Source organism: Coregonus clupeaformis, chromosome 23 (assembly GCF_020615455.1).
Source record: "Coregonus clupeaformis isolate EN_2021a chromosome 23, ASM2061545v1, whole genome shotgun sequence".
Lineage (NCBI taxonomy): Eukaryota > Metazoa > Chordata > Actinopteri > Salmoniformes > Salmonidae > Coregonus > Coregonus clupeaformis.
This window is the reverse complement of record NC_059214.1, coordinates 28,888,900-28,901,408: the sequence shown is the minus strand read 5'-3', so window position 1 is coordinate 28,901,408 and position 12,509 is coordinate 28,888,900. Positions and strand designations below refer to the sequence as shown.

General features: G+C 44.8%; 1 protein-coding gene across 1 annotated transcript; it reads left to right on the top strand.

The window, feature by feature from the left end:
- Positions 1-25: 25 nt before the first annotated feature.
- On the top strand, positions 26-11,011 carry LOC121537050 (60 kDa heat shock protein, mitochondrial). Its single transcript, XM_041844795.2, has 10 exons — positions 26-145; positions 2,021-2,196; positions 2,483-2,818; positions 3,014-3,203; positions 3,401-3,569; positions 4,367-4,466; positions 7,624-7,869; positions 8,116-8,290; positions 8,733-8,911; positions 9,629-11,011. The coding sequence occupies exons 2-10, from the start codon at positions 2,023-2,025 to the stop codon at positions 9,788-9,790; spliced, it is 1,731 nt and encodes a 576-aa protein (XP_041700729.1). The 5' UTR covers positions 26-145; positions 2,021-2,022; the 3' UTR covers positions 9,791-11,011.
- The last annotated feature ends 1,498 nt before the right edge of the window (positions 11,012-12,509 follow it).

Below are 12,509 nucleotides of genomic sequence, written 5' to 3'. Positions count from 1 at the left end.
CAGACCGGTAGATTGCCCGGGTGCAAAACCATGTGCATTGCTGCCTGTCTTTGAAGCTCGATTACACAACCGCAGCCTATTCTTTTCCACATTATACCATCCTGTCTCCTTCAGACAAGCAAATCGTGTCATCATCAAACAACAAGTAAGTACTGTTATGTCTTCATAACATTTTATAGAGCTTGATGCGCAGAAATCTAAACAGCATATTGTCTATATGCTTTTGCTAGCTGAACATATTTTCAAGCCTGTCATGGTTCTCCAACAAGGACATTGAAATAAGTAGCTATCTGTGCTAACGTTAGCTAGCTAGCCTAACTAGGATTAGCTAACGTTAGCTAGCCTAACTAGGATTAGGAATAAAACTTGACATAATTACCAGACACGTAATTATGGCAATTTTAACTTGGCTGTCTGTTTCTCCAATACTTTTTCATTAGTCATATCTATTTGATAGTTAAGTTGAATTGATATTTTGATGGTAGTTATGTGCATAATTGTTTTCACGGTCATGTTGATTGTCATGTGTTCTGTGCTTGATTGAAGAATGACAGAGCCCAATTGGTAACATTTACTCATGTCATGGCATGCTGTACCTACAAGAGGTTTGATCGCATCACAATTTATTCCAAAATATTGTTAAATTGATTTTAACATTATTTTTTTCACTTAATTTGCATTTGTCAGATATTGAAATCTGTAAAGCCAAAATTAGAGGCGTGAGCAATTAACCCAGTCCTTTCTTGTCCAAACTCGAGCTGGGGTAGCGTCTACTCGGGCTGGTGTAGGCTGCAGTAGAAATGTTTGCATTTTCAATTCACAAATAATGCTTTCGTTTGTCTTTGCATCTTTACTACATGTTCAATTCATTCAGTAGCTAGTTCATTCATTTGGGGAAAGCATTAAACGTTACTGTGAACGCGCCATATGATGTGCGATTTTGACCTTATGCCACATGACCTGAACACACGTGGGGAGAATCAGGAAAAGAGCGGTGCGATACATTAATCAGTAACGATTTAGCAAATCTCAACAAACTCATCAGATAAAACATTAATTTGTAATCAGAGATAAACAACCAAGTGCAATAGTCCTCATGTCGGACATGGAATTAGGCTGCTACTTGAGAATTATGCAGAATGCTGTGTCCATAGAGATTAAATATAATTCCTAATTATATGGCTGTCTCGTCCTCGGCCCTTGGTTTAGGTTATGTGGAATAAGAAATTCTGCCAAATCATGCACATGTAGACTAACTCTTATGACAGCCTACAGATTCCCACCTTTTGACATGTTCCTTTTGATACCTTTACATTTTAGTCATTTAGCAGACGCTCTTATCCAGAGCGACTTACAGTTAGTACCTGCTAAATAAGTTTGGAATTTGTGGCTTGGTCTTTCTGCAAGACCTCAAACCTTCATTTGCATGTGTTCGCTCTGTGTTATGTAAATGGTTGTCCTTGAGATTTTCGGGGGTATTTCATCATAGGTATCACTTCATTCATTGATTCTTCCCTTACAACTCTTTCTGTACCAGGAGCAGCCACTAGGGTGTACTGTATAGCTTGCCATTGTCACATCCAGACATTGTCCATATGTGGCACTGGACCAGGGGAGGGGGAGAAGGTGTCTTGGGAATGATCCGGAAGGTTCATGTGTTACAGGCCAAACAAGTAGTTTGCTACTTTTAGCTATTACCAACACATTTAAGTGTATATATGCCCTGACTTGCCTAGTTAAATATATTAAAATGAAGAAGGTCCTGACAGCTGTTGACACAATGCATGCTATTTGAGTGGACTACGACAGAGTAATACAAAAAAGGGGGTCGTTGTCCCACTGGCTATCCTAAGTTGAATGCACCAATTTGTAAGTCGCTCTGGATAAGAGCGTCTGCTAAATGGCGTAAATGTAAATACAGTCGGTGCATTGGATGATCTGTGAATTAATTATTGGAATTGTGAAGGTGCATTTTGGCCCCTAACTAATTTCACTTTTCCTTTCTCTTTCCCCCCTTCAGAGATGCTGCGTCTACCCACAGTGATGAGACAGATGAGGCCAGTCAGCAGGGCCCTGGCCCCCCACCTCACCCGGGCCTACGCCAAGGACGTCAAGTTTGGAGCCGATGCTCGGGCCATGATGCTGAAGGGAGTGGATCTGCTGGCTGATGCTGTCGCCGTCACCATGGGACCCAAGGTAGGAGAGGAAGGAGTTACTATGACCACAGGTTCTGGTATTGTGGTGCCAAATAAAATAAACAATTCTGTACGATTTTTAAATTTCACCCTGATTTCATGGAATGTACGAAACTGCTATGTAAAACCAATCCATTAGTGTTCCACTTTTCATTTGAATCTAATTTCCACCCGAAGAACCCTGTGCACCACAGTGTCTTGTTCCAGGTGCTGTTTCTGGCAGGAACAACTGAACACCAGTGTTACAAGTGTTTTGAGCTGTACCCTTTCCCCCTCCCTTCCTGCAGGGTCGCACAGTCATCATCGAGCAGAGCTGGGGCAGCCCCAAGGTGACCAAGGACGGCGTCACTGTAGCCAAAGCCATCGACCTGAAGTGCAAGTACCAGAACATTGGTGCCAAGCTGGTCCAGGACGTGGCCAACAACACGAATGAAGAAGCAGGAGATGGCACCACCACCGCCACCGTGCTGGCCAGAGCTATTGCCAAGGAGGGCTTTGACAGCATCAGTAAAGGAGCTAACCCTGTGGAGATCCGCCGTGGTGTCATGCTGGCTGTGGAGACCGTCATCAATGAGCTGAAGAGGATGTCCAAGCCAGTCACCACCCCTGAGGAGATTGCCCAGGTAACCAATTCTGTTAAGAATATTGATTGATCAAATAAGTCAATATTCTTATAAATTCATATCTATTCAATTGATGCAAATCATTCTTGATTTGAGACAGATGCAATATCTATATGTATATTCTACTTTATATATTAAGAGAACCTTTTTGATGGTGAATGTAACGTTTTCAATGCTTTCTGTTCTGTCTGCTAGGTGGCCACCATCTCTGCTAATGGAGACGTGGAGATCGGCACCATCATCTCCAACGCCATGAAGAAAGTGGGCCGTAAGGGAGTCATCACTGTCAAGGATGGCAAAACCCTTTATGATGAGCTTGAGATCATTGAGGGGCTGAAGTTCGACCGCGGATACATCTCCCCTTACTTCATCAACACAGCCAAAGGTAAGGTCCCCTGTCTGCCATGACCCTACCACCAATCCCATCTTCTGCTATTTTGGGGCTTTAAGATTAAAAGGAACTCCAGCACACTGATGATCTTGATGCTCTACAGATTTAATGGGTTTTTATGATCTTGATGCTCCACATTTGGCCATTTTGGAGCTTTTACATGAACCCTCTCCCTCATCTCTGCCCCTCAGGCCAGAAGTGTGAGTTCCAGGATGCCTATGTGTTGCTGAGCGAGAAGAAAATCTCCACTGTCCAGAGCATCGTCCCTGCCCTGGAATTGGCCAACCAGCACCGCAAACCTCTGGTCATCGTGGCTGAGGATGTGGATGGAGAGGCCCTCAGCACCCTGGTCCTCAACAGGTCAGTTCCCTGTGCCTTTAGCACCCTGTGTCTCAGAGTAGCAGTTCTGATCTGGGATCAGTTTGGGCTTTTTTTGTAATTCATCTTGTTCTGGAGGCAGCTCTGCAGAGTGGTCACTAGCTGGCACAGCCACAGTCATAAAATCTGATTTTAAATCTAACCTTATCCACATTGCTAACCCTAATGCCTGACCTTAAATTAAGATTTTTGTTTTCATGAATTATTACAATATAGCCAGTTTTCACTTTGCAGCTGGCCTATCTAAGGGGAGATCGCTCAGTTCTGCCTCCAGGACAAGACTCAAGACAAACGTCAACCTGCAAATTCATCATGAACCCTCTTATTAAACAGAACACAACTTGAGTGAGATAAAAATAGGATACAAGGAGTTTTACTATGACTTCAACAGTGCACGGCCAGACAAACCAAATCTCGGGCACTGGGAAGGAACATTTTTAAAGGGCCAACTTTTGGCATCGGAAACATCTTTGCAGTTTAAGCTAATTTCCTGCAATACTACACATTTTGCCATGAGGCTGATAATTTTGCAGTTTTAAAGCTTAAATTACAGTGCATTCATGCAAACACATTTTGGGGGAATACAAGACGTATTGAATTGAAAAATGTATAATTGGTGGAGTACTCTGGTTACCAGTATCCCTGTAGGCCTCCCAGTCCCATGTTGCCCAGGGTTAAGAAATTGTATAGATTCACAATATTTTATTACACACTCTAAACGTATTCCGCGGATCCCACTTTGAGAGCCTGTGTTATATTAACCACCACTCTTTCTTTAGGCTGAAGGTGGGACTGCAGGTGGTGGCAGTCAAGGCCCCAGGCTTTGGAGACAACAGGAAGGCCCAGCTGCATGACATGGCCGTCGCCACCGGGGGCACTGTAAGATTACTTTTACAATAGAACCACCCCATGGTTACATTAGTCTATCATTACTGTAAGAACTTTTACACCAACCACCCCATACTTGCATCAGTCCATTTCGATTTGAGAAAACAAATTGTAAAGCAGGATGTTACAGTGCAGTTCTGTCATTCCCCCTTCCACACAGAAACATGTCTCCTACTATCCTTGTCTGACTGCATGCCAGGCAGGGACGCCTGGTCTGACACTTCTACACTGGCATGATTTGTCAATTAATAGAGTTTGTGTAGTCTTGCTTATCCCATGGTTGAGGCTTTAACTTGGCCCTGTTCTAATATTGGACAGAACAGCACTGCAACTTATCCTGCTTTACAATCTGTTCCACTTAATTTCTACCAGCATGTTAAATGTGCAACCAGTGGGGAAAATAACTCTAGACCACCTTTACTCCACACACAGAGACGCGTACAAAGGTCTCCCTCACCCTCCATTTGGCAAATCTGACCACAACTATATCCTCCTGATTCCTGCTTTATAAGCAAAAACTAAAGCAGGAAGCACCAGTGACTCGGTTAATAAGGAAGTTGTCAGATGACGCAGATGCTAAGCTACAGGACTGTTTTGCTAGCACAGACTGGACTATGTTCCGGGATTCTTCCGGATAGCATTGAGGAGTATACCACATCAGTCACTGGCTTCATCAATAAGTGTATAGTGGATGTCGTCCCCACAGTGACGTACATACACTACCGTTCAAAAGTTTGGGGTCACTTAGAAATGTCCTTGTTTTTGAAAGAAAAGCAATTTTTTTTTGTCCATTAAAATAACATCAAATTGATCCGAAATACAGTGTAGACATTGTTAATGTTGTAAATGGCTATTGTAGCTGGAAACGGCTGATTTTTAATGGAATATCTACATAGGCGTAGAGGCCCATTATCAGCAACCATCAGCCCTGTGTTCCAATGGCACGTTGTGTTTGCTAATCCAAGTTTATCATTTTAAAAGGCTAATTGATCATTAGAAAACCCTTTTGCAATCATGTTAGCACAGCTGAAAACTGTTGTGCTGATTAAAGAGGCAATAAAACTGGCCTTCTTGAGACTAGTTGAGGATCTAGAGCATCAGCAATTGTGGGTTCGATTACAGGCTCAAAATGGCCAGAAACAAAAACTTTCTTCTGAAACTTGTCAGTCTATTCTTGTTCTGAGAAATGAAGGCTATTCCATGCGAGAAATTGCCAAGAAACTGAAGATCTCGTACAACGCTGTGTACTACTCCCTTCACAGAACAGCGCAAACTGGCTCTAACCAGAATAGAAAGAGGAGTGGGAGGCCCCGGTGCACAACTGAGCAAGAGGACAAATACATTAGTGTCTAGTTTGAGAAACAGGCGCCTCACAGGTCCTCAACTGGCAGCTTCATTAAATAGTACCCGCAAAACACCAGTCTCAACGTCAACAGTGAAGATGCTGACCTTCTTGGCAGAGTTGCAAAGAAAAAGCCATATCTCAGACTGCCCATCTTAATCTTTTATTTTTATTGGCCAGTCTGAGATATGGCTTTTTCTTTGTACATACCCCAACCAGAAGCCATGGATTACAGGCAACATCCGCACTGAGCTAAAGGGTAGAGCTGCCGCTTTCAAGGAGCGGGACTCTAACCCGGATGCTTATAAGAAATCCCGTTATGCCCTCCGAACCATCAAACAGGCAAAGAGTCAATACAGGACTAAGATTACCAGGACGTGTACTCCGAGCATGCGCTGACCAACTGGCAAATGTCTTCACTGACATTTTCAACATGTCCCTGACTGAGTCTGTAATACCAACATGTTTCAAGCAGACCACCATAGTCCCTGTGCCAAAGAACACTAAAATAAGCTGCCTAAATGACTACCGACCCGTAGCACTCACGTCTGTGGCCATTAAGTGCTTTGAAAGGCTGGTCATGGCTCACATCAACACCATTATCCCAGAAACCCTAGACCCACTACAATTTGCATACCGCCCCAACAGATCCACAGATGATGCAATCTCTATTGCACTCCACACTGCCCTTCCCACCTGGACAAGAGGAACATCTACATGAGAATGCTATTCATTGACTACAGCTCAGCGCCATAGTGCCCTCAAAGCTCATCAATAAGATAAGGACCCTGGGACTAAACACCTCCCTCTGCAACTGGATCCTGGACTTCCTGACGGGCTGCCCCCAGGTGGTAAGTGTAGGTAACAACACATCTGCCACGCTGATCCTCAACACGGGGGCCCTCAGGGGTGCGTGCTCAGTCCCCTACTGTACTCCCTGTTCACCCATGACTGCATGGCCAGGCACGACTCCAACACCATCATTAACTTTGCCAACAACACAACAGTGGTAGGCCTGTAGGGAGGAGGTCAGAGACCTGGCTGTGTAGTGCCAGGATAACAACCTCTCCCTCAACATGATCAAGACAAAGGAGATGATTGTGGACTACAGGGGAAAAAAGAGGACTGAGCACGCCCCCATTCTCATCGACAGGAAAAAGAGGACTGAGCACGCCCCCATTCTCATCGACAGGGCTGTAGTGGAACAGGTTGAGAGCTTCAAGTTCCTTGGTGTCCACCTCGCCAACCAACTATCATGGTCCAAACACACCAAGACAGTCGTGAAGAGGGCACGACAAAGCCTATTCCCCCTCAGGAGACTGAAAAGATTTGGCATGGGTCCTCAGATCCTCAAAGTTCTACAGCTGCACCATCGAGAGCATCCTGACTGGTTGCATCACCGCCTGGTATGGCAACTGCTCGCCCCCCCCCACCCTCGCTTTTACGCTGCTGCTACTCTGTTTATTATCTATGCATAGTCACTTTAACTCTACCCACATGTACATATTACCTCGACTAACCGGTGCCCCCGCACATTGACTCTGTACCGGTAACCCCTGTATATAGCCTCCCTGCTGCTCTTTAATTATTTGCTTTTTTTCTTAACTGCATTGTTGGTTAAGGGCTTGTAAGTAAGCATTTCACTGTTGTATTCGGCGCATGTGACAAATTCAAATTTTATTTGAAAGTGCACCGTCCATGCCACTCTTGAAAGATGGATGCCATTTTTAAATGTTCAATTAGGACCAATGTATACCAGTTCAAATCCTGCCATTTACTGACATCCCTCTTCCTTCTCTTCCTTAGGTGTTTGGTGATGAGGCGGTGGGCATTGCCCTGGAGGACATCCAGGCCCATGACTTTGGCAAGGTTGGCGAGGTGTCCGTCACCAAGGACGACACCATGCTGCTGAAGGGGAAGGGAGACACTGCGGCCATCGAGAAGCGCCAGGCAGAGATCGTTGAGCAGCTGGAGAACACCACTAGCGACTACGAGAAGGAGAAGCTCAACGAGAGGCTGGCCAAGCTGTCTGACGGAGTGGCTGTGCTCAAGGTCAGTCAGGGCAGGGGTCAAGGGGGAGGGGGTCAGCAGCTGCATGGAGGGGGACATATGATCGTAGAGGGAAATTGATTTGATTACTTTTTGTCCTTTTAATGTCCCTGAATATTGTCCAGTTTTAGTCTAGGCAAATGAAATTAGGTAGGATGAGTTAAAATTAGGAGATTCCTACTCTAAGACAAGATTTACAGTTGCCATGCATGGCAGAGAAAGCGAGTGTCGCTGACTGTTCTGTTCCAGGTAGGAGGAACGAGTGATGTGGAGGTGAACGAGAAGAAGGACCGTGTGAACGACGCCCTGAATGCCACCAGGGCCGCTGTGGAGGAGGGCATCGTGCCCGGGGGTGGCTGTGCCCTGCTGCGCTCCATCCCTGCTCTGGATGCACTCGTGCCCATTAACACTGACCAGAAGATTGGTAAGTAGAGTTCCTACTCTGGATCTTTTTACATTTTTTAATTTCATTTAACCTTTATTTAACTAGGCAAGTCAGTTAAGAACACATTCTTATTTACAATGACGGCCTACACCGGCCAAACCCGGACGACGCTGGGCCAATTGTGCGCCGCCCTATGGGACTCTCAATCACGGCCGGTTGTGATACAGCCTGGACATCTACTAAATGACAAAAAAATAAAAATAGAACCGGGGGTCTGTAGTGACGCCTCAAGCACTGAGATGCAGTGCCTTAGACCTCTGCGCCACTCGGGAGCCCATCTTAACCTAACATGCCAATAGGTTTTAATTTGGGCTGTAAAGTTGGACACATGGGAGTGGTGGGATATGTAAAAATGTATTTCAAACTTCTGGTCATAAGTATTGTAGCTTAACTTGGTGTATCACTTCCTCTGTCTCCATAGGAATTGACATCATTAGACGAGCCCTGCGTGTGCCAGCCATGACCATTGCGAAGAACGCAGGTGTGGAGGGCTCTCTAGTGGTAGAGAAGATCCTTCAGGCCGCGGGGGAGATTGGATACGATGCCATGGAGGGAGAGTACGTCAACATGGTAGAGAAGGGCATCATCGACCCCACCAAGGTATGGATGCTTCAGCTCGGCACTACACTGTCGTTTCACTATCGTTCACCCAGCACACAAAATATAAAGACAGGTTCATTTTTAGTGATTGGAAATGTACAGCAGTAATGTTTGCAAAAGTTATTTGAATTCATACAAGATTGTATTGGATACAAGCGCTCATTGTGCAAATGTGTCTGTTTTTAATAAACAGTTGGAGACTAAATGTAGTTTACATGTTGTCAAATCTAAGCCAACCCTTTGTTTTGCCCCATAGTTGCACACACGTCTGTTTTGTTGCTAAGCAACCAACCCATCTAAAAAAAAAAATCTACTCACATTATGGTGTATGCCAGGGTTCTTCAATTCCGGTCCTGGAGGGCCAAAACACTTCTGTTTATTATTTCTACCTGGCAGTTAATTGCACTCACCTGGTGTCCCAGGTCTGAATTAGCCCCTGATTAGAAGGAGAGGATGAAAAACAGAGATGGCTCGGCCCTCCAGGACCGGAATTGAAGAACTCTGGTGTATGCTTGGCTAGAGGCAATCCTGCCAGGGCCTTGACGGTCTGAATAGAGAAAACCTCCAGGACCAGGATTGAAGAACCCTGGGCTAGACTGACATGGCATAGACAGAAGTTGGCTGATAGTGGTATCACATGTTCTCTGCTGATTTTGCTCCCTTTGCCAGAGAATGTCTGTATTACAACAATGACTGAGTGTCTGTCTCCCCCTACAGGTGGTAAGGACTGCACTAATGGATGCTGCAGGTGTTGCTTCTCTGCTCTCCACCGCCGAGTGTGTGGTCACAGAGCTGCCCAAGGATGAGAAGGAGGGTGGCATGCCAGGGGGCATGGGAGGTATGGGAGGTATGGGAGGCATGGGCGGTGGCATGTTCTAAGGCTCACCTCAAAGTGCTGTTTAGACTTAATGGCAGCGTGGGGCTAGGGGGCAAATTGTCCCTCCAACCCCCAGACCTGCCCAAACAGACTGGCCATGAGTTTGTTGGAGCTGCAAATGGATAAACCCTACTACTTCTGCTGATTGTCTCCCCTCCACCCACTCTGTAAAACCGGACCAGCCTCGCCTGTCCTCGCCCAGCCTTACTCCGTCCCTCTACCCACACCTGACTGAGGCTCTGACAGACCTCCCCTCCTCTGTTTACCTCAAACATAGCAGTCTCATCATCCATCCTCAACATGGAAAATAGTATTGAATATAGTGCAATGTTCACTGTCAATTAGGAAAATGCTCACCAGTGAGAATAATGCAATGCTGTTATTGATATCAAATGGATGTAATGAAGCCTGTTTGTGTGCACTACTGTAACCTGAAGTTCAAAAGATAAGGCTGATAGAAAATGGTAAAACACAGTATAGATGTAACACTATTGATTTATAGAGGAGGGGGGAGGGGGTTGCTGGAACAGTCAGTCTATTTTTGCTTTAACTTAGTTAATTTCAGTTGTCCTTTAAAAAAAGTGTTTTGTCCTGTTTCACCCACAATGTTGGAAGGAACCATAACCTTTTCAGTTGAGTTAATTAGAAACAATTCTTGCTGAGCATGAGCATTTTCTTAGTGTCTGACCTGATTTTAATACTCATATTATATAACTTTGGAACTGAAAGATGAATTCATATCAGAATTCGATACACCTTTTACTAAGAAACATGACCTTATGATTGGGTAAGAGTGCCTCGTTTACTAGTAATTTAGCGGAGGGGACAGCTTAATGTGCATTAAAATCAGCTAAATGTGTTTCTGGCAGAGGGAGGGGGCAGTTTGCAGAGGTTGACTGGGTGGGTAGGTATGTATGTGTGTCAGACTAGTTGCAGCAGTTTGGGCCAGTGAAGGTCTCAGCCACAAGTTTTAATGTGAAACCCATTTGTGTCCTCATGACCTGATTTGTACTTCCTGCTCATGACATTTAGCATACATTTTATTTGCTGTGTGTTTAATAGGAGCATAAACTACCGTGCGTGCAAGCAAGTGTTAAGCTGTGCTACTCTACTTTTTTTTCCCCCCCAGTATGTTATTTTTTTTCAAACAACCTTGATCATTCGACATGTTTTGTACAATGTAGACAGATTTTTATTTAATAAAATCAAATGTTCTGAAGGAACTAGTGTATTGTGCTTTTTTGATGACCTAAGATACCCCTTCAGAATATCTGCCAAATATATACTGAACTAGAATTGACAAATACATTTGAGGTTCATTAATTACATTATGCATTACTCACTACCAGGTTCCAAACTGCCTCTGGACGCAACGTCAGCACAAGAACTGTTCGTCGGGAGCTTCATGAAATGGGTTTCCATGGCCGAGCAGCCACACGCAAGCCTAAAATCACCATGCGCCATGCTAAGTTTCGGCTAGAGTGGTGTAAAACTCGCCGCCATCGGACTCTGGAGCAGTGGAAACGCGTTCTCTGGAGTGATGAATCACGCTTCACCATCTGGCAGTCCGACGGATGAATCTGGGTTTGGCAGGAGAACGCTACCTGCCCCAATGCATAGTGCCAACTGTAAAGTTTGGTGGAGGAGGAATAATGGTCTGGGGCTGTTTTTCATAGTTCGGGTTAGGCCCCTTAGTTCCAGTGAAGGGAAATATTAATGGTACAGCATACAATGGCATTCTAGATGATTCTGTGCTTCCAACTTTGTGGCAACAGTTTGGGGAAGGCCCTTTCCTGTTTCAGAATGACAATGCCCCCGTGCACAAAGCGAGGTCCATACAGAAATTGTTTGTCGAGATCGGTGTGGAAGAACTTGACTGGCTTGCACAGAGCCCTGACCTCAACCTCATCGAACGCTGACTACGAGCCAGGCCTAATTGCCCAACCTCACTAATGATCGTGGCTGAATGGAAGCAAGTCCCCACAGCAATGTTAACATCTAGTGGAAAGCCTTCCCAGAAGAGTGGAGGCTGTTATAGCAGCAAAGCATACACCAACTCCATGTGGTGTATGTAGCAAATATTTTTATAACTAACCCAAGGTAGACCACAGCCTGTCGTTTCCAATGGGAGCAAATTAATCCTAGTGGGCAGAACAAGCTAGGACGTGGGCAGAACGTCTACTCTGTGAAGTGCATGTGTGCTTTGGCAAAGTGTAAAGTCTACAAAATGAAGTCCACTCTGTTCGTAACAGATTGTAGTTTTGGAAACAGAAAACTGTACTGAGATCAAATGTTTAATCGATGAGAAAATTAGAACTTCAGCCAAAATCCATCTCGCGCCATCTTCTCCCACTGCCGGCCACTGGGCTTGGCATTTATACATCTGCTTAAATATCTGTCTAATTGTTGGTATAATTAATTGTTCTGTGTATGTAGTATTAAAAAATGTCACACCAGATTATCTGTTTTAGAGGGTCAGCCCTCAAGAGCAGACAGATTTATTCACCTTGTCAGCTCAGGCATTCGAACCGCTAGGCTACCTGACACCTGTACTAGGATAGTATTAGTATCTTACCTCAAGGCAAGGGCCATATGGCCCTAGTCAGGCAACTCAAAATACACCAGTCTATGGTATTTTGTTATATGATTTCTTCCCTTGGTTTAGGACAATTGGTTCATATTGTGTTTGTGGTTCTGTATGTCCAGCAGGAGTCATAACTC